Source organism: Bombyx mori, chromosome 25 (genome assembly GCF_030269925.1).
Source record: "Bombyx mori chromosome 25, ASM3026992v2".
Classification (NCBI taxonomy): Eukaryota; Metazoa; Arthropoda; class Insecta; order Lepidoptera; family Bombycidae; genus Bombyx; species Bombyx mori.
In genome coordinates, this window is record NC_085131.1 from 14,215,905 (window position 1) to 14,239,150 (window position 23,246).

Below are 23,246 nucleotides of genomic sequence, written 5' to 3' on the forward strand. Positions count from 1 at the left end.
GATTCCGCACCAACGAATATTAATTTCGTATTTAATAAAGCAATTTCCGCATTTAACGAGCAACTTAAATAAATAGCCAGGCGATGCTTGCTCGGGTGCTCGACTGTGCGCGCCCCGGGTGTGTGGTAATTAGCAGACACACACTCACTGTACGTGCAAGGTAAGGCTCGCAATTCATGACGGTACTTATTATCGGTAAATTTATCGTTTTAATTTGGTAATGATGGGTAAACTAGCTCACGGATAGAGACAGATTGACGAATATTAATAGACATGGTTTCCCTTAAATTACTAATTCTTAAGTTTGAATTAGGAGATAATAATGGGCATGAAGTTCAAAATTAGATAAGAAAACAAAGGTACTGCTACCACGTACAATTGGTTAACTAGTAATAGCAGTGGGAACGGCAGTAACTGGGTCGATAAACCACAATTGTTGATCAGCGAAGATGACATAATTCCTACATGTGTACCAGCCCACTGAGTTTCTCACCGGATCTTCTCAGTGGGTCGCGTTTCCGATTCGGGGATAGATTCTGCGAAGCACTGCTCTTACTAGATTTAGTGTTAGCAAAGTCGTCAGGTTTGAGCCCCGTGATCTCACCTACTTGTTAGATTACGCTGACATAGCCCTTTAAGCCCTCTAAGGTTAAGTAGAAGAAAAAAAAACCTAATTATCTAATTTTCGACCTTTTACTATCCACTTCTACTAAGTAAGTAGTTTCTTCACAAATCTTACTTCGCAGGTTTTTACTTGTTTTTATGGCTACTGTAGATAAAATTGCATAAAATTCACCTAATGAACAGTAATTACCCTAAGTCATGACGCCAGCTGTAGCCAAGCCACTGCCTACAACTTATATAAGTATATTTGTTTTTTTTAGTATTGCTTAGGTGGGTGGACGAGCTCACGGCCCACCTGATATTAAGTGGTTACCAAAGCCCATATACATCTACAACGTAAATGCCGCCACCAACTTTGAGATATTAGTTCGAAGGTCTCAGTTTTTACAGTACAACGGCTGGCCTCACCCTTCAAACCCAAACGCATTACTGTTTCACGGCAGAAATAGGCTGAATGGTGGTACCTACCTGTGCGAACTCACAATACGTTCTACCATCAGTGAAAGATGGAGTAACGACGGAGGGAAGATCTTCCTTCCACCAAACCAAATATTGTTCTTCGGAGCTTGTATATTTGCAAGCTTATCTTTAAAATGTTGTAAGCGAGATTCCAGCATCTGTCAAATATCTTGTGTTGTATAATGGCTACCCGCCACATAAAATTCACTAACTATCTTTTGAAATCTTGATATTAAACCAAATTTTTTTTTTATTGCCTTTGTAGGCAGACGAGCATACGACCCACCTGATGGTGAGTGGTTACCGTCGCCCATGGACTTCAGCAATGCCAATGTAAATGTAATGTACACAAATTAATAGAAAACTGTCTAGGTAACAAACCATTGTCAGAAACATGTATTTTTGAATTGACCTGCGTTTTCAATTAAAAAATGCAATCGCAAAATGAATATCTTTCCTTATCACTTCTAAGTACGGCGGTTTAGAGACGCGCGCGTCTTTCCGTAGCGAAACATCTTACTGCAGTTTGTCTTGTATTATGCAGTCACGATATGAGTTTCTGTCTTCGTTTGTGATATAAAACAAACATTTGCATTGCTAATTGAGGCGGGTACGTGTGGTAGATACGTGCGTCTAGATTAAATTGTTAGAACTCATGCTTGTTCGGTGAATGGATGTAAGAATGCTTCTTATTTGTTTTACTGAACTTTTATTATTTTTTATTGTTTAGATGAGTGGACGAGCTCACAGACCACCTGGTGTTAAGTGCTTATTGGAGCCTATCGACATCTACAACGTAAATGCCGCCACCCACCTTGAGATATAAGGTCTAAGGTCTCAGTATAGTTACAACGGCTACCCCACCCTTCAAACCGAAACGCATTACTGCTTCACGGCAGAAATAGGCAGGGTGATGGCACTTACCCGTGCGGACTCACAAGTGGTCCTACAACCTGTATAAAGTAGACTAAACAAGACAAGTAGATCTAGTATATATTATTCAGTATCAACGCTTTCTTCTACTACTACTACTAAAGAAAGTCGTTTAGATGCAACCAATATCCGAGACGTAACGAACGTAAATGCACTCTGTGAGCACTCTTGATCACATTTCAAGGACTTATAGAACTGCCTTTATTGAAAATATATATAAAAATAAATTGCTGTTCGTTAGTCTCGCTAAAACTCGAGAACGGCTGGACCGATTTGGCTAATTTTAGTCTTGAATTATTTGTGGAAGTCCAGTGAAGGTTTAAAGGGTAGATAAATATGAAGATGCTCGGAATTAAATAAAAATAACAATTTTGTTTTTCCTTTGATGTGTCCCTCGTCGGACGGATTCCTTTTGTTTGTTTTAATTTAAGTTTATTTTAAACAAAAGTTTAGGCCTCTCATTTATCGATTCAGGCACTACGAAGTCTGCCGGGTCAGTTAGTAGAAAATATAATACTAGTAATATAATAATTGGTGCGAAAAATGAATGCCGTAATGGTTAGGTTTACCGATTAATATCTGTTATTTTAAAGCATTCTGCATACCTACGTTATTTTCTAGTACTTTCAATTTATCGTCCCAGAACCAATTTCAATTTATAAACAAAGCAGTACTTTGTACCAGCATTTATTACGCATCAAATCTCTTCGAGATACTAGCGTCCCTTTCAAGGTTGACTCCTCGGAGTAACCATCCGTATCCCGGCTGTGTAGGTTGTCCAATGGAGAGACGCCGGTCATCAGCGGCTGCTGTCTGCATGAGCAGCATACGTCGCGGACGATGTGAGTATTTAGGAGTACTGCCGTGGATCAGTAGATAGGAGAATACTACCACATCTCCACGATCGGCGATCACCGGTTTCGCTCCCGATATAGGGAACTTTTTCTGAAAGCGCATAAATTTACCAGTTTTATTCAGATTTTTATATATATTGCTTCGATGAGTGGACGAGCTCACGGCCCATCTGGTGTTAAGTGGTTATCTGAGCCCATAGACTTCTACAACGTAAATGCCGCCACCCACCTTGAGATATGAGTTCTCAGTCTCAGCTTTTACAGTATAATGGCTGCCTCGCCCTTCAGACCGAAACGCATTACTGTTTCACAGCAGAAATAGGCTAGGCGGTGGTATCTACCCGTGCGGACTCATAAGACGTCCTACCACCAGTTTACCATCACAAATCATTTTGAATATTTACTGCCAGAATCATCATTAATTTTAGTCTACTTTTTGACCAAGGTCTTTCACACCCAAACAACGCCATGCGAACTGATCGAATATCGTCGCTCCACCTTGTTGCTGGGCATCTTACACTAGATTTACCGGTCCGCGGTCTCCACTTCACTACCAGAATAGCGTTTTGTAAATCTACGCTTTTTAGTATTACCTAAATTCTATGCTTTTTTTTATTGCTTAGATGATTGGGTGACCTCACAACCGACCTGGTGTTAAGTGGTTTCTGGAGCCCATAGACATCTACAACGTAAATTGCGCCACCCACCTTGAGATATAAGTTCTAATATATCAGTATAGTTACAACGGCTACCCTACCCTTCAAACCGAAACCCATTACTGCTTCACGGCAGAAATAGGCACGGTGGTGGTAGCTACCCGTGGGGACTCACAAGAGGTCTTACCACTAGGAAAATGTCCAATGATAATCCCACCAATGTACTATAATTAATATCTTTGAAGAAAGTACTGCTCCGCAAAGACCGCACAAAGAGCTGAGAAGGAATTGCATTCCTTTCAAAATACAATAAGAACAAGTCAAGAATGAGTTTCGTAAAAACAAAATATTTTATATATTGTAAATATCTGTACTACTTTTGATCAATATTACGATACAAGGAAGGAAAGAATAATAAATGGCTAAAACAAAAAAAAGGGAAGTTTCTGATGATGCCAATATTTTTACAATCCCGTCTTTATATTTATGATTATTTTCGTTTCATACCCCTCATCAATTATTCATTACATACAATAAAATAATATCGCCCGTATTAATTCAAGGATGATGAGACGAGATAGAATAGCTCGGAAATGAGCCAAATAGTACTTGATTGGGGTTCGTAGTTCATCAGTCTCTCTTTTTACTATGTACACAAATACTCGTTGAGTAACCCAATTCTTGTGATTATCTCTCTTCTGCTGACATCCTCCGGGTATATTTTAATTACAAATAAGCTATTTCTAAATTATTATTGTGAATCCATTTTGTATGAGATTTTATGCGAGATCTAGGTATATTATATACCTAGATCCGCGAGGAATACTCGAGAATACCCGAATAACTCACTCTGAAGTGGCTACCGGAACTATAGACACCGTAATGTAAAATGCTGCTGCCCATCTTCAGAAAAGAATATGAGAAATAAAGTTGTTTTTTTTTATTGCCCTTGTAGACAGACAAGCAATTGTGAGTGGTTACCATTGCTCATGGACGTCAGCAATTCCAAGAGCAAAACCAAGGGGCTGCATACCGTCAATTAATCTAAACAAATGACTGTCCGGATTTATTATTATTTTCAGTCAACAATCTAAAACATTTCAGTTCCTTACATAATTGTGTAAATTATCATAAACTTGATGATACCCTCCTGTTTCGAACTTGTGATCTATCACTCCAAAGGTACATCACCGGTAACATCACCTTAACATGATTCGGTATCATCACCTCACACGTGATGATACCGAATCATGTTAAGATTCTGAGCCATACCATAGCTTAGACGAAAGAACGAGGTCAAAGCCCTTGTGGGGTATAATGGTCACAGTAGTACAGAATGATAACAGACTTCATAACGCAAAAGCGGCCATCCAACTTGGTACATGAAGTCGAAGTGTCTATCATATTGTTTTACAGTTGTTACAGTTTTCAATCCAGAATATATTACTGCTTCGGGGTGGAAATAAGGAACAGGCAATGTGATGCTATATTCTAGTGCGAGCTTACAATACGTCCTAAGATCAGTAAATACCGGCTCGAAATCCCCCTAAATTGCTATAACACTCAGAGAAAACTGCTGCCCAATTTCCTTCAGTCCCTTAAGCGCCTTTTGTTTCACCCACGGTAAAACCCCAAGTGTTGTTGTTGTTGTTTTATTTTTATTTTTTATTGCTTAGATGGGTGGACGAGCTCACAACCCACCTACTGTTTAGTGGTTATTGGAGCCCATAGACATCTACAACGTAAATGCGCCACCCACCTCGAGATATAAGTTCTAAGGTCTCAAGTATAATTACAACGGCTGCCCCACCCTACAAACCGAAACGCCTTACTGCTTCACGGCAGAAATAGTCAGGGTGGTGGTACCTACCCGTGCGGACTCACAAGAGGTCCTACCACCAGTAATTACGCAAATTATAATTTTGCAGGTTTCATTTTTATTACACGATGTTATTCCTTCACCGTGGAAATCAATCGTGAACATTTTTTGAGTACGTATTTCATTAGAAAAATTGGTACCCGCCTGCGGGATTCGAACACCGATGCATCGCTCAACACGAATGCGTCTTATCCGTTAGGCCACGATGACTTCTATTATTGTTATTCTAGGCCGATACATCATAGCCACAATACCTTAAACCGATGCCAAGGATTTCCAAAAATCACTTTAAACTTCTTACCTGATCAACAAAATGAAAATTTCCTTCTTTAGCACCAACATCTTCCTGAGGTCCCAGTTTGTGTGAGCCGGGGTACACATAAAGGCATCCATTCTTAGGATCGGCTGCGTCTAAATGCAAGAAAGACGCAACCATTGAGTCTTTTTCGTACGGGAAATAGTGATAGTCCTAGAACAAAACAATTTCAGGGAATAAAGAAGATCTTATCAGCAAGTTAATCAACAACTTAAGACCAATGACAGTCGAAAAAATATGTAATGTAATGATAACATGCTTATAGAGGCTTTTCGGATAGATTTCCTAAATCGTTTGCGTGTTCAGAAAAGTCTTACTTGGTGCATTGGGTAAGCTGCTCCTTTTTCGGGGGGCTTGTAGTGAGCTTTCGTGTGATGGAAAATAATGTTCTTAGTGTTCATTACATCCTCGAGAGCGTCCAGAAGATTGTCGTTGAAGATAAACTTGGAGAACACGGCATGGTGGAACTGAAGGTTGTGGATGCCTTTCACCTGAAAATAATATTTGTTTTTTATGGTGCACGTTATATCATCATCAGCCTGTATCTATCCACTGCTGGATGTAGGCCTCTCCCATAGTCCGCCACAATGAACGATCCTCCGCCCTCCGCATCCAATCTCTCCCAGCATATCGCCGCAAGTCATGTAAATACAAAAAAATCAGGACATGGGCAGCAGCATGCCCTGAGGAAAGGACATAGTACTGCGGTCACCAACCCGCCTGCCAAGCGTGGTGACTACTGGCATAACCCTCCCAATGGACAAAGCACGTTATATGTTACGTCACAATGAGAACCTGATTGTCTCGAAATAATTGCCGTTGTACCCTTATATTTCCGAATCCTACAACCGGATTGACTTTAGTATCTTTAACTCATCTTGGGATTATTGGATTGTCTTTTGTATCGACAAACCAGCATAGATATTACGGAGACGGTGTTAATGGGAGAATACCACTGCCATTTATTAGTGACTAGCGACCTGCCCTCTCTTCGCTTCGGAAACTATAATTTATTTCTCCACTATTTAATTGATGTTATATGAACCTTCCCTCTTCAATCACTCTATCTAAAAAAACCGCATCAAAATCCGTTGCGTAGTTTTAAAGATTTAAGCATACATAGGGATTTAGGGACAGAGAAAGCGACTTTGTTTCATACTATGTAGTGAAGCAGTTGCTTCGTACAAAAAATTATATGCTCACAGTAAAATTCTTGTCATGTTTCCTGTCGTTATGATCACTGCCAACCCAGGAGCTCTCCATCTTTTCCTGGTTCTTCCTGTTGAAGAGATTGTTATATTCTATTGTGATTGAACACAGGTCTTCCTCCGACAGAACATTCTTCAGAACTATATAGCCATTCTCTTCGTAAAACTTTTTTTGTTCTTCCGTTAAATGCACCATGATGAGCACCAAGGCTAAAATTACAAAATATTTATATAGATTTTTTACAGGTGGTAGGACCTCTTGTGAGTTCGCACGGGTAGGTACCACCACCCTGCTTATTTCTGCCGTGAAGCAGTAATGCGTTTCGGTTTGAAGGTTGGGGCAGCCGTTGTAACTAAGCTGAGATCTTAGAACTTATCTCAAGATGGGTGGCGCATTTACGTTGCAGATGTCTATGGGCTCCAGTAACCACTTAACACCAGGTGGGCTGTGAGCTAAGCCACCCATCTCAACAATTTTTTATTATTTTTTTTCACAGAAGCATTACGTATTTGTGGTGTGAGGTTAAATTGCATGCGCGTGTTGGAGCCGTCATGTAGCAGGCGACAAGGATTTGAAGGCACTAAAAACCGTAACGTCGCTTTTCAAAACAACCCTCTGGTTTTCCCATATTTCTTCCTCAAACGAGTTTTGATGGGTTGCGGCTTTACTAGCTTTATTTCTACCAATGAGCTACATGACTACTCACCATCAGCTAGCTTGTATGGTCCGTCTGCCTACGAACACACAGATAAATCTTAGGAAACGCTAAGATGAACTAATCTCACGTACGTTTTCACGCCGATATCCACCAAACAACTGAGCAAAATTATATATTTTCGACTTATTATTATAATAAGGTCATAACATGTGTGATACAGTAACAATCAAGTACATACATAACCGAAACATATTTTTATAAATAATAAGAGTCATGGGTCAGTCGTTAAATTGATAACTTTTAGCAATTCATTAATAAGTCCCCAAGTAAACACACGAATAATAAAAACATAATCAGCCTGTTTTAGTTTTCTTTTATTTGAATTACATAAAAAGAGCGTACAGCCCATCTGATGTGAAGCAGTCACCGGACTCAATAAACGTCTCACAAGGTCCGTGTCCAGGAAGTCCGCACAGATAGGTACCACCATCCTGCCTATTGCTGCTGTGAAGCAGTAATGTGTTTTTGCTTAAAGGGTGGGACAGCCGTTGTACTGTAGAAACTGAGACCTTAGAATTATATCTCTAGGTAGGTGGAGACATTTGCTTTGTAGATGCCTATAGGCTCCGGTAACCACTTAAAACCAGGTGAGCCATGACCTCATCCATCCACATAAGCATTAAAAAAAATAAAAACAAAAAAATTACTAAGAGCGTCTATAATACACTACGAATTGTACAATATGTTTGTGCTGTAAATATTTATGTACATGTTTCGATGGTCATCCCATCGACGTACGCTACTAACATACTCTATCATCTATTCTCACGTAGTCAGGATAAGACGTACGGTGCGTATGTAGTGCATAGTGCGTATGTAGCGATGCAATGGTATCCAAATCCCGCAGGCCGGTACCAATTTTTCTAATGAAATACGTACTTAACAAATGTTCACGATTGACTTCCACGGTGAAGGAATAACATCGTGTAATAAAAATCAAACCCGCAAAATTATAATTTGCGTAATTACTGGTGGTAGGACCTCTTGTGAGTCTGCACGGGTATCACCACCCTGCCTATTTCTGCAGTGAAGCAGTAATGCGTTTCGGTTTGAAGGGTAGGGCAGCCGTTGTAACAATACCTACTGAGACCTTTGAACTTAATCTCAATGTGGGTGGCGCATTTACGTTGTAGATGTCTGTGGGCTCCAGTAAACACAGCTACTGGAGTACTTACTACTCCAGTAAACACCAGGTGGGCTGTGAGCTCGTCCACCCATCTAAGCAATATAAAAATTAAAAAAAATAAAAATTATATGAGCAAGTAAGTTCAGGGCTCATCCGATATTACCTTAGCACTATGTCCGTGGACATTTTAAGTAGTAGAAGACTCTAGAAAAAATATTTCAATATATATACTAAAATACATATAAGTGCTATTTAAAAAAACTGATAAATCCAGCAACGACTGCTCACAAAACCTTGACTAAGTACTCTAACTCCACCGTCAGAATCCTCGACTACCAAATTTTCTAAAACAAATGACCGATGGAAACTTTTAATACATTTGATCATCAAACCCAAACTACTCCCACTCGATCAAAGTAGAAACATTAATATGCCTTTATCAGTACAATGGCAGTTCTCTGGTAATTCCCAGGTCGTTTTTCCTACGATGCCTAATGGCCGGTCATACGTCTATCCTTTATCTGCCCCACCCGGGCTTCGAGCTCTTCGTTAAATAACTTTTAGTTGCGTGCGTCTTTTTTTTTTTGTAGTTTATTGGAAGAGCTCATGTAATACCTAGAACACATCGTAAGCCCGCACGAATAGGTACCACCATCACATTCTCTGCCTATTTTTGTCGAAAATAAGTCATAATTTAGACTTCGAAGAAGAGTTCGGAAACCCTTTTAAACACATACATTTTATTTTGAGAACGATTGCTTTTTCTGTTATAATAACTCTCTAACGAGGAGGATAATAAAGTCAAATAGAACACATCAATGAGTAATAACACAGTAAATGACTTTTAAAAAAAGCTAAGAAGAGTTTTTTAGCTTCCTTAATATTCCAGGTACATATTTATCATGTGAATGAATGAACCATACAAGTATTGAAAGATATTATTAAAGCGGACAGCTCTTATTGTTCAAAAGCGCCTGTTAATTACACATCTCTATGGTGTAAAATTTAGGGCCAATTCGAATTACATAGAAACAGATAATAATGACAGCATGCGTTATTACTACATAGTATAACACAAAGTCGCTTTCTCTGTCCCTATATCCCTATGTATGCTTAAATCTTCAAAAATAGGCAACGGATTTTGATGCGGTTTTTTTAATAGATAGAGTGATTGAAGAGGAAGGTTTATATGTATAATAACATCCATTAAATAGTGGAGAAATCAATAATAAATTACAGTTTCCGAAGCGAAGCGAGGGCGGGTCGCTAGTACATAATATATTTGGAGTTTAGATTAAGTCGAAAATAACAAAATTATTAGTTTATTTTGTGATTCAAAATTGAGATCTTTAATATATCTCGATTTTACATGTTTAGTAAAGTCTATAACTAACAAATTATGAGATTGTTTAAGTGCGGTTTCGTATTTGGACTTATGCAAAACCGGGTCTACCGCGGGATCCGTGGCCTAACTACTCTAAAGTGCATAGCCAAAACATACCCTTAAACAGAATATATGAAAGCATAAAATAAGTAACTAAGCAGCCCATTACCGATATAAATATTGCCATAAACTATACCGCTTAACCCAATTCCACATACAAAGGGCGATCGTTGGTACTAAGCGCGGCCCGTTCATCAGAAGGGCTCGTTAGTGATCGCTTACAAAAACTACGCTACGACTCAGAGTTCAAAATGTTTAAATAATTGATATAAATTATTTAGATACTAGACGTGCTCCGTGGTTTCGATGGCTTTAATTTTGTAATTCGAGAATTGTGAAACACGCTACACTTGCCCGGGACAAAGTGATGGTTGTGTCATTCTCCGACATTCATAAATTATTACTACATACATTATAAAAGTGAAGTGATGTTTGCCACTGATTCATCCAAAAACTGACTCGCCGGGTATAGATGAAATTTTTCACTAAGATATACATATATTTTTTTATTGCTTAGATGGTTGAACGAGCTCACAGCCCACCTGGTGTTAAGTGGTTACTGAAGCCCATAGACATCTACAACGTAAATGCGCCGCCCACCTTGAGATATAACTTCTAAGGTCTCAGTATAGTTACAACGGCTGCCCCGCCCTTCAAACCGAAACGCATTACTGCTTCACGACAGAAATAGGTAGGGTGGTGGTACCCACCCGCGCAGACTCACAAGAGGTCCTACCACCAGTAACAATTTATAGCCTGCATTAATCAGTACGATATTTTTTACCATGGTAAATGACATAGCTTACCCACATTGGATACATCAGATGATACAAAATCAGCTGGATCTGAAATACGATAATTTGTTCATTGGTTTCGCGATTTTACGTACCAACGAATCAACACATCAACACACAGCCAGTCGACTCTTAATGTGTGAACTACAGAGTGACACAAACAGTATTTTTTCAGAGACAGAAAATGCAACTTGCCGCAACATTTCTGATTCACGAATTTGACGCAGTAAAATTGCATGTTTAGTATTATATAAAGCATACATTATGTAATATTTTAATCTAACTTGTTTACTGGTAGTAGGACGTCTTGACGGTTGTTGCAGGTAGCAAGGGTAGGTACCGCCGCCTTGAATATTTCTGCCGTGAAGCAAGGAATAAAGGGTTTTGGTTTGAAGGTAAAGCAACCGTTCTAACTATACTGAGACCTTAAAACTTATATCTCAAGGTGGGTGGCGCATTTACGTTGTAGATGTCTATGGGCTCCGGTAACCACTTAATACCAGGTGGGCTGTGAGCTCGTCCACTCATCTAAGCAATAAATAAAAAAACTAATAGTTACGCAAAATAATAAATTTGATAGGTTTAATTCTAGTAGTACCATTGGGTAGCTGGAAGATCACTCGAAAAGCACGGTGGAAGAATCCATTCAATGAATGTAAACCCTCATCGTATATTTTCTAAGTGTACACCTGTCGTTACCAATTAAATAAGTAAATGAATTTGTGACGATTGCTACCCAACTATTCACTCATCATCGTCTACATAGGCTCATTAGTAAATCAAGACTGGTTTTCTTAACTTCAAGTTCTAACAATTTCTAAATTTCCATTGTACTTTTCATAGTATTTTTGTATAGTCAACAAAACAAAAAAAAAATCCTAAAAAGCCCCACGTGCGTACATTTGGCACAGTTCACGAAATGCGTCCCCAGAAAGCCACTTTTCCTTCGAAATATGAAAATAAAAGCTTGTAAAAATAAAAGCAGCGTAACGGCAACGCTGGGAGCTTACGCTAATGAGCCGCAAGCCGTCAAAAGCTAATAATATTTCGGTGTAAGCGTGAAAAATCTACGAGCTTTAGCTTTTGTAGGAGGAACATAATCTAGGTTACAGGTGTTTTGATTTTTATAGTAAGCTATTCTATTAATTAACAGTGCTTCTATTTTCAGAGAATCTTTATACAATTCATAAAGTGTCTATCTATTAATAAGAAGATGCGAGCTTTCGACCCGGGATTCAATTACTGCTGCTTCTCGAACATTCTTCAGCTGTGGTAGGAGCCTATTCTTAATTTCACACCTTTCTTCGTTTAATACCAATCTGTAGTTCTGGTAGTGAAGCATATAGTGAGCGCGTAGCAGCTATGCGTTCCGGTTTGAAGGTTGGGATAAGAGCTAAGACAAGAGATCGAAATGTTTAAAAGGAAACGATACGAAACTGTGGTATCAACCAACATTGTATATGAATATATACTAAGACGTAACCTTATTTTCTAAATCCCCTAATTCCAAATACTATCAAAATACGTTTTTCAATGCCGGTGATGGCAGCCAGCCCTCATGACACATCTCTCTCATCGTCAATGTCGTTTTGTTCGCCTAATTAGATCTTACACTAAATAGTATATGATGATTTGCAATGAAGAGTTGCTGACAGCTTGTGACGGAAGACAATAACTACCTAACAATTATTTTATTTTCGCAAAAACCTCAATTCATCTTGGCGATCGTTCATCATTTTTGTCTCATCTCAATGATCATGCATTATTTTTTTGTCTCGGCGTTACTTCACTCGCAATTCATAGCGTAAATAATTCAAGATGAACTGTGCCTTTCAATTTGTCACATACCAAACCATCCGTAATTTGGTGAATGTTTAAAGATGAGCTCTCTACTGTTGAGTACAAAAGACCGTTAATAGTATTTCTGGCCATTCACGAGACTATATAATATAAAAAAATATATATAATATAAGCACGTACAATTAAACACTGCTATTCTTTTTATTTCTATTAATGTCATTGAATGTTTGAAGAATAACCAGATTGACATATGAGAGGTTTCTAGTTCATGTTTCAAAGGGTATTCACTTAGTGATGTCTATGATGATACTGGTGTAGTCAGTTTTTTTTATAATTTAGCTGTGGAAACAAGCTCACAACTCACCAGTGTACTTAGAGCGAGTTTTTTAACGTTCTCGATAGCGTAAAAGTTAACTAAAATTTGCGTGCAGTTGGAACAGCGTCCCTAATGACAAACGTAGGCAAACGTTCCAACTCCATACAAATTTGAGTTAACTCTTACGCTATCGAGAACGTTAAAAAACTCGCACTAAGCACACTGGTGAAAGTGATAAACGTCACAACCAATCAAGAGAAATGAGATTGAAGTATAAAATGGTAGTACAATTCTGTAACAGCTTCGTGACGCGTCAGTGTAACACGCAGTAATCATGCCTACCGAACGTCGACTGATTCTACCAAATATTTAACGCTACATTGCGCTTAATGAAAAACGAGTATTTTTTTGTTGTTTTCCTTAGACTATTTAACGAGCTGACGTCCCATATGATAAGTAAGTTGACCACTTAACACCAGGTGGGCTGTGAGCTCGTCCACCCATCTAAGCAATAAAAAAAAAATATCTTATTGAGAAATTTCATCTATACCCGGCGAGTCAGTTTTTGAATGAATCAGTGGCAAACATCACTTCACTTTTATAATGTATGTAGTAATAATTTATGAATGTCGGAGAATGACACAACCAACACTTTGTCCCGGGCAAGTGTAGCGTGTTTCACAATTTTCGAATTACAAAATTAAAGCGATCGAAACCACGGAGCACGTCTAGTATCTTTTTTTTTATTTCTTAGATGGGTGGACGAGCTCACAGCCCACCTGGTGTTAAGTGGTTACTGAAGCCCATAGACATCTACAACGTAAATGCGCCACCCACCTTGAGATATAACTTCTAAGGTCTCAGTATAGTTACAACGGCTGCCCCACCCTTCAAACCGAAACGCATTACTGCTTCACGGCAGAAATAGGCAGAAATCTCCATAATGTATATCAATTATTTAAACATTTTGAAAAAAAAAAAAAAAAAAAAAAAGAATACCAACTACGTAAATGACGTCATCCACTTTGAGACATTGGTTCTTAGTCTCACGGCTATACGAGTATTAGGTACAACGGTTGCTCCCACCGTACATACCAGAAGGCATACTGCTTTGCTGCAGAAATAGGCAGGGAGACGCCCTACCCACGTGTAGTAGTCCTATTACTATACGTCAGAGAAGAACAAATTTTTAAATGTGATATTTAAAATTATCGCGTTACGAATACTAGTCCTTGGGAACGGTTAATATACGCCCTTTGTAAAGTACTCATAGTTGTTAAATGGTTTTTGTTTTTAAATTAGACCGAAAGAATCAACTAAATTTAATGACAGTCAACGTAAAATACAAAATCGCTCTAATTCACTGTCGTATTATTTTTGGGGCTAATAGAAGAATTAATTCACAAAGAATAACATTGTGTTTGGATTACGTTGGGAACAAATCCTTGACACGTGTCAGTCAGTCGCCAAGTTAATAAAAATCGCTATAAGAGATTTCTTTTGTACTAAAATACATAAGACGTAATCCGTAAATACGTAATTCGTAAGACCAATAGTTACTTGATATTTGACTCGACCAGCCTCCAGGAAATATTTGTCTTCGAGAGATTCTTCCTAGTTCGGAAACCATTTAGTACTTTAGAAAATAAGCAGTTAACGTTATGACAAATTTTACAGGCAAGCACTTTACAATATACAAATCCTATAGTATATCGTTATAGTTATCTATATATTAATATGTGAAGTAAAAACTTTGTACCCCTTTTTATGAAAATTATGCGCCGCAGACGAAGGAAATCGGAAATTTCCCACACTTATAGAGAATATAGAGCAGGAGTGCAGAATGCTAATATTTTTTTTAAATTATGCGTAAAAAATACATTAAATCAATAAATAAATAAACATTACACACACTACCATGTATTTGACACACACACACATGCATACTATTTGTTTATTGTCAAACTTTTCTTATAGTCAGCTAAAGTCTGTTTTCAAATTAAGAATAGATTAAATAGGTATTGTTTGTCTTTATGAATATTTGTCTAAAGTGTAGTCTTGGCGTAATCTGTGATTAAAGAAGTATAATTGTCTTTGACAATAGAAACATAATAGTGTACAAACTTAAAATTTCAATTAATTATATATAGTCGATTTTCGACTCCCAGGCACCACTAGTGTAAATAAAGCTACCACAAGCTCATAGATAATTTCATGTAATTATCCAAACGGTGTCTTCTTTATACCATGAGAACTATAAAACGAGTACAAGGTGGATAAGTAGCTCTCCATTCTGCTGACGGGCTGGTCCGCGACGAACAGAGGCTTGTAAGTTAAATTCTGCGATGCCAAACATTCACCAACGTGAACGAACACCCATTCTGGAGGAGAAGCGATTACATATATATATACTAGTCTATACTAATATATAAATCTACAGTGGTTTTTACGGATGTTCCGTTATAACTTGAAACTTGGTATCCATGTAGAAAATACATGTACTTAATGGATAGGCTAATATTTATATGAGTGTTGGACTCCCTACACCTGTTGTGGGGGCGTTAATGATGAGAATCTTTGTGGGGGTGAGAAATAATAATGTTAATTTTAAATGCCCAGCGAAGTGGACGGGTACAGCTAGTATATTCTAAAATTAATGATGCTATGCATTACAAGTCTCAGGATCTTTTGTGGCAGTAAATATATGATCACGATCGCCGCTATTTCACATCTTAACGCGAGCCATACTAAATCCGTCAGCAGGTTTTTCTTCTTTCTTTCTTAAATATTATCGTTTGCCAGTAGATCATAATTTTATTTCAGTGTTTTTTCGTTATATTTTAGCATTATCTACTCACCGGATAGCACTTTAATCACACATTTGGTGCCAAGCCATTCAAAATGCGCGTATTTGCCGTAATTAGAACGTGCTGAAGCTATTAAACAAATTTGCCTTTGGAAGAAAGGCAATGCAATTTAAATACCAGAATTCAGAGGCCTTGATTCAGCACTTAGGTTTTCCGAAATCTTCCTCTTTGGCAATTATCTGCACATTACGCAGAATCATCATCATCATTAAGAAGTTTGCTGCTAGGAACAGACCTCTCCCAAAAACTACCAACTTTAAAAGTGAATCTTGTCGAGTCTGCACCCAGTGTAGTCCTGCGATCTATACAGCCTCAAGTCACTCGTCCACTGTCCTGGTAAGTACAGTAAGTACACTAACAGCACAGTACTGACATGGCGCAGTTTTGTTTACAGAGCCATTTTATTAAACAACGGATCTGCGCATTGCTTCATTTTGACATTACCTGTGTGGTCCATTAGTCATTTAGCTAAAATACTAACTGCTGTTAATGTCTGATTTGCATTTTGCATCAAGGAAGCCGCAGTATGTAGAAAAAGTTGTAAATCCTTGCGTAAGATCATCGACCTCGTATCCTGAACAGCCATGCCACCAACAGCCAAAGTAGCGGAGGTCGTCAGACTTGTGAGCACATACATTTCCAATCCTGTAACAAGTCAGTGGAATCAAATTCGAATAGATACGCCTAGATATTCTAGCGCCTTGTACCGTCAACAGCTCTGTGAATAATTTCTTTACAAGTAAATCTTACTTGGTATACAAATAGTTGCATTCTTCTCCACAAACCGTTGGAACCTTCGTAGTCGAGATATTCATATCTCGGTCACGAGGTAATTCGTACACCCACTCTCCATTGGGCCAATAAGGCTCATACCCATAATTAGGATTATAATTAGGATCTGCTGCATCTACTTTCCCGTTATCCAGTAACTCCTTGACACTTTCTGGCACCCTCCCATCCCTTAAAATTGGAAAGTCAATTAAATCACACAGCTTGTTGGAAAAGCAAATACATTTCATGATATGAAAGCAAACACTCTGATTAATATTTTCAATTTTTCAACTCATATTGTTAATTACTGAATCAAATACAAACAATACGTTACGGTATCCCCGCCAGCAGACGGAATATCACGCTACATTGAACTGAAATATAAATAATATTATTAAAATTCCTGATACGTATTGACAAAAACATAATTCCATTTTTCACTATATCTTTTTTATGTTATTAATAATCAATATGTTTTGATTGACAGAAGAACGCGTATATAGGTACCAGTTTGCCAAGCCTTATGCAATAAACATTAAAAAATACTTACAAAAAACAATGTATAGTATCTTAGCCATATCGTTTCGAGATAAAAAATGAAGTTATCTGAATTGGACGCCATAAAAGTTAAATTAACGCGCGACCTTCAGATGCTCCGGGGTATATCGCGGCGCGAGCTCCGACTTATTGACGGATTTCACGAAAATTTAATTATAATTTTAATTTATCTCTCTGAAGCCTTGTCTTTGAAATGAGCAAAGTACAACATTATCGATCATATATTTAATATAATGAGATGTTCAATCTTATAATTTATGTAGATTTTCAACGCTGATTCCCGTCTGGGAGTCGAATGCAAATCCTATTGTATTTGGAATCTAATTAATAGCACGAATCACTTGACTTCTGTTCTAATAATCATTTCTTCCCTTCTTCCTTTCATTAAATAGCGGATCACGGTGATGTGTTGAAACGGTATACGAACCACATGTCGTGTTCCTTTTATTTTCTTTTATTGCTTAGTTGGGTGGACCAGCTCACAGCCCACCTGGTGTCAAGTAGTTACTGGAGCCCATAGACAACTACAACGTAAATGCGCCACCCAACGTGAGATATAAGTTCTAAGGTCTCAGGATAGCTACAAAGGCTGCCCCACCCTTCAAACCGAAACGCATTACTGCTTCACGGCAAAAATAGGCAGGGCGGTGGTACCTACCCGTGCGGACTCACAAGAGGGGTTTGATTTTTATTACACGATGTTATTCCTTCACCGTGGAAGTCAATAGTGAACATTTGTGAAGTACGTATTTCATTAGAAAAATTGGTCCCCGCCTGCGGGATTCGAACACCGATGCATCGCTAGATACGAATGCACCGGACGTCTTATCCTTTAGGCCACGACGACTTCAAATTACTAATCTAATTGTCTATACCCCATCAGTTGGGGTTATCACACTGAGTACCCAAGGCTGAATTTTGATTTGTATTATAGTTATAATATCAACAGATCGTCAGTATCACTTCAACTCTTCTCGGCAACAATAGCCGTGGCGCCGAGAGAGCATAAAACTTAGGAAGATTAAGCTGCGGCGGGTGCCTCCCCTTTCAGAGTTCTATTTTATTGAAAACTAGCGACCCGCCCTCGCTTCGCTTCAGAAACTGTAATTTATTATTGATTTCTCCACTATTTAATGGATGTTATTATACATATAAACCTTCCTCTTCAATCACTCTATCTACTAAAAATACCGCATCAAAATCCGTTGCGTAGTTTTAAAGATTAAAGCATACATAGGGATATAGGGACAGAGAAAGCGACTTTTTTTATACTATGTAGTGATTTGGCGGACATGCTTCGGTATAAAAACAATCATCTTTGTGTTTGACACCACAGTCTCAACACTTGAGATGTCGAATCCGAAAATGAAATTGTTGCTAAAAAATTAAAACACTAAATATTTTTTTCTTCTTGTTCTTTTACTACTTCTGGTAATATACACTTTAATCCCTTTTATATCTTACTTCATGCCGACTATTTATAGTTTGCTACAAAAAAGAAGCAAAATTCTTTCTAAGATGGTTGATTATAATCGACTTGCACCTTTTTAACCTATTACAAAAAAAAGTTGACCGTATGTGTTTTTTATTTGTGTTTATAGAATTCTTCGTCCTTTGTCATCAAAGAAGTTTATTATAATTATATCTTTGTATTTTTTTCTCAGTACAATTAATTATAAACAAAATAATTCGAAGATAATGTGATAACACTGCAAACTCTTATATGCCGATAAACATCCCGCCCAATTATTACCACGTCATAAATATTACTGAAAATAAATTCATAAATTCATAATATAAGTAAGTTGGTGACTGTTTGTCTCATTCGGCGTGAGGTCAACCACCATCGGTTTAAATGGTCTCCAAGGACTACGTTTGCTTTCAATTTGTCAAAAGGAGTTAGGAACTATTTGCACTTTCTGAGTACACACTGCTGACTACACTTAGGTAAGTTTGTCCGGTCAAAGGATATTTGTAACGTGGGAATTGCTTGCGGAGCCGCACATATGTATAATGAATCGTGTATTTATGTTCGCTTGTAACCACTTTACTGAGGTGTGGGAGTGCAGAAGTGCAGCGTGTAGGAGCTAGGGGACCATATATTATTAGTGCTTAACGGAATGAATAGATCCAGATTTTGGAGGTCGCTTTTTTTTTAGGATTAAAGGATTACTGGTGGCCCGGAGGCCTTTCAAGTTTTATCAGGACAGTTGGGCGAGCAAGGCTCAGCCAGGAGGGATGGGATTTGCTAATAGCTGCCCGAGCGCCTCCGAAGGAGACCTAACAACTCAAGAGCAGCTGCTTCGCTACAGCACACTGCTTCCGAGCGGAGGAGCATGACGCTCGTGACAGAAAGAATCCGGAAGGCAGTTCAGATTATCTGACAATATGCGCTCCCACTGCTAAACTACTTTTTAAACTACCCAATAATTTCGGACACAAGTATTTTTGAGCCAACGTCTCAAAAGTAACTATTACCCCTATTGTACAGACTTTTTGAATAATTGATATAATTGTCACAATTACCTCATTTTTAATGTATGATCTCAAATTAAATTATCTAAGAATGGCTTTAAATTATTGAAGATCGATATTGCGCGAAGACGATAAAGTCATGTGCGGAAACTAATATTACGTACGTACATTGATAACAAATCAATAAATGCGCAATGTTTTATTGCACCTACTGAGTACGAACTCACGGCCCATCGAGACTTAAGTTTTTAGGTAAATTAAACTACCTGAGCACATTACAACATAATAATATTGTAATAGAAAAAAACCAGCTCAAACATGATTTACTTCTTAGATGAAAGATACAGAACATATTGCTCTAAGATTTTTTTAACATGTACGGATATTAAGAACATTTATCCTTTCGGGGCTCGTGTTTTCTTGGAGAAATAATTAAATTTGATGGTTGGCGGTGATCTTGAGTAATAAGCGGTTATGTACCACATGGCTCTGCTCTTAAACTCGTTACCCTTGGTTGGATAGGTCTGAAGGTCTGATCTGCAGGGGCCTCGGTATGCTATCATCCAAACTGAAATACAGCAAAATAAATCATCAAATCAAAAATGCCCAAAGGTGCGTCTGGTGTTGTAGGTTTGGTGAGCATTTACCAAACCTACAAGTACCACGACTGTGTAAAGCTGCATCCACCCTGACTCAAGAAGTCGCAGCACGGATCGCCCTTTGAAAAAACGGCTAAAGTATCTTGAAAGAAACATGCACAATTGCATTGTGGCAGAAGTAGACAGCTGAATGATACTCATCAGGGCGAGGCTACAAAACACCGTCTCAATAATCATTTGTGTAATGTGATAATCCATTTACAGCAGCTGTTACTAAGCGTGAAATAAAACTGAATGTAGTGACATCTTGTCTTACAATGAAAGGCTTGTAAATTGTGACAATTTCAGTCAGACAATAGTCATTTCAAGCATCAGATCGGTACAGCTCTTAAAATCAAAGGCTAAAAGAGAGAAAGTACCGTCCTTCCTAGAACAATCTTCTTGTATCATTTCACAATAACTTTCGAATGTTTTGTGAACTATATTACTGAAATTCAGATTTCTCATTCTGCCACAGATGACTCCATACCTAAAACAAAATATTGGGTTTATGATATATTATGCGTAATATGACCTTTATATCTGTTGGCGTACTTTTCAATTGATTATAATCCGGGCTGGAAAACTCGAGATGTCAAAAACTGGATAGAATGGCATTAAGAAGTTTTATTTGTGTTTTTTTTTTTTTTTTTTTTCTTTTTATTGATGCACAAAACAAATTACAACCACTAAAATTATAAGTTTAAATGTTTAACATAACAATCTGGATTGCAATTCAAAACAGGTGCATACAGAATTTTTTTTACAACTGAACAGATGCCTAAATACGATGTATACATACTCACATACGCTCACACTCACACACACACACACACACACACACAGCTGCACGCACACACACTCACACACATATGTAAGTTACTATCTGATTAAATTAGATCTAATGTATTATTAACTGGACAATATTAATTATTTGAGAATATGTTTAACTAATTTACAATATTTATAAAAATTACTCTCAAATATATCAAGATCAGTGTTGTCACTTGCCAACTCGTTATAATGTCGTGCCATTCTAACAATGGGATTAAAGTATGAGATGTTATTTTTGTGAACTTCAAGTGCAAAAAGATTAGTGCAATGTGATCTACGCGCAGTATATCTGGTATTAAAAGATATTTGCGAAATTAAATCACTTGAATTTATTATATAATGTATGATTTTGTACAAATAGACTAAGTCAAAGTATTTACGACGAAGAGATAAAGATTCAATTTTGAATTGGGTTAGTCTATATTCATAATTAAGATTATTTCGACCTGGTTTCAAACGGTAAGCTAATATCCTAAGACATTTTTTCTGCACTCTTTCAATATCATCTATATGAACTTTATAATACGGAGACCATATTGGTGTAGCATATTCCAAGAGACTTCTCACAAGTGAAAAAAATAAGTATAATACCGAATGAGGATTCTTGAAGTCTTTGCTTGATCTGAGAACGAAACCTAAAAGTTGATTAGCTTTAGAAGTTATATATTGATAATGTGAACGGAATGAAAGTTTCTCATCAAAGATAATACCTAAATCTTTAGCGACAACGGACCTATTTAAGACACTATTGTTCAAAAAATAATTATTAATGATTTTATTTCGTTTATTTGTAAATGAAATAACAAAACATTTGCTACTATTTAAACACATATGATTAGAATTACACCATTTAACTAATGTATCTAAGTCTTGCTGCAAAAGGGAGCAGTCAGCTGGACTTGAAATATTGTGAAATATTTTTAAGTCATCCGCATATAATAAATGATTACAAACTAAATATTCAGTTAAGTCGTTTACAAATATATTAAAAAGCAAGGGTCCGAGATTAGAGCCCTGCGGTACGCCCGATGTTACTGTGACAGGGGACGAGAGAAAGCCCTTCAAGGCCACCAACTGACTTCTCTTGTTGAGGTAAGAAGAGATCCAACGAAATAAGTTACCGTGTATGCCGTACGAGACTAGTTTATGAAGTAGAATACGATGATTGACTTTATCGAAAGCCTTGGAAAAGTCTGTATAGACAGAATCAGTCTGGCCTCCAGCAGCAAAAGATTTACAAAGAAAATCCTTATATACTAATAAGTTGCTTATAGTAGACTTGTTTTTTAAGAACCCGTGCTGCTTTTCAGAGATTAGAGGTTTAAAATGATTATAAAGATACATGTAAACTGAAGATTCAAATATTTTGGCAAAACATGATAATATGCTTATAGGTCTATAATTCTCACATCTCGATTTATCACCACTTTTATGAATGGGTATGATATATGCGGTTTTCCATAGATTAGGGAAAACACCACTAGCAAGGGATTTGTTAAAAAGTTTACATAAAGGAGAAACTAACTCATTTCTACAACTCCTAACAAAGTAGGGGGGTATTCGATCAGGTCCAGCACCCTTACTAATATTAAGTAGCTTAAGTTTGAGAAAAACCTCGCCCTCATCAAGTACAATAGAAGATAACGTATTACTTATGCGATCCTTAAAGTACATGTGCTCATCGAAAGTATAAGAAAAGTTGGCAGTTGTGTCTTTCTCATAAACAGAGCTAAAATATTGTGAGAAAAGCTCACTTATTCTCAATCCGCTAGTTGCAATCGTTTCACCGAACTTCATGGCCTGTGGAAGAGATGTGTTAGATCCATAAACTCTTCTATTGTTAACGTAACTCCAAAAGATTTTAATATTTTTATTAAGTGAGTTTTCAATAGAAGATACATAGTTATTGTAACAATCAACAGCTAATCTCTTACATCTTTTCCTGAGAAGTGAGAATACGTCATAATCGCGTGGA

The 23,246-nt window shown here is 37.5% G+C and overlaps 2 protein-coding genes across 4 annotated transcripts; both read right to left on the reverse strand.

The window, feature by feature from the left end:
- Positions 1-2,687: 2,687 nt before the first annotated feature.
- On the reverse strand, positions 2,688-7,861 carry LOC101739774 (phytanoyl-CoA dioxygenase, peroxisomal). Of its 2 annotated transcripts, none has more exons than XM_004924024.5 (5): positions 7,637-7,861; positions 6,925-7,139; positions 6,039-6,212; positions 5,707-5,874; positions 2,688-2,961 (listed from the first exon to the last, which is right to left on the reverse strand). In XM_004924024.5, exons 2-5 carry the CDS (start codon positions 7,123-7,125, stop codon positions 2,707-2,709), a joined length of 798 nt encoding a protein of 265 aa, XP_004924081.2. In that variant the 5' UTR covers positions 7,126-7,139; positions 7,637-7,861; the 3' UTR covers positions 2,688-2,706. The 2 variants fall into 2 exon arrangements, with proteins under 2 accessions (XP_004924081.2, XP_062532196.1); XM_062676212.1 differs by having other exon boundaries at positions 6,925-7,229; positions 7,599-7,745.
- A 7,171-nt stretch (positions 7,862-15,032) lies between these two features.
- Positions 15,033-17,554, reverse strand: LOC105841326 (uncharacterized). Of its 2 annotated transcripts, XM_062676213.1 has the most exons (5): positions 17,317-17,554; positions 17,101-17,140; positions 16,746-16,955; positions 16,477-16,640; positions 15,033-15,509 (listed from the first exon to the last, which is right to left on the reverse strand). In XM_062676213.1, exons 1-5 carry the CDS (start codon positions 17,342-17,344, stop codon positions 15,349-15,351), a joined length of 603 nt encoding a protein of 200 aa, XP_062532197.1. In that variant the 5' UTR covers positions 17,345-17,554; the 3' UTR covers positions 15,033-15,348. The 2 variants fall into 2 exon arrangements, with proteins under 2 accessions (XP_062532197.1, XP_037876351.1); XM_038020423.2 differs by lacking the exon at positions 17,317-17,554 and having other exon boundaries at positions 17,101-17,293.
- Between the last annotated feature and the right edge of the window lie 5,692 nt (positions 17,555-23,246).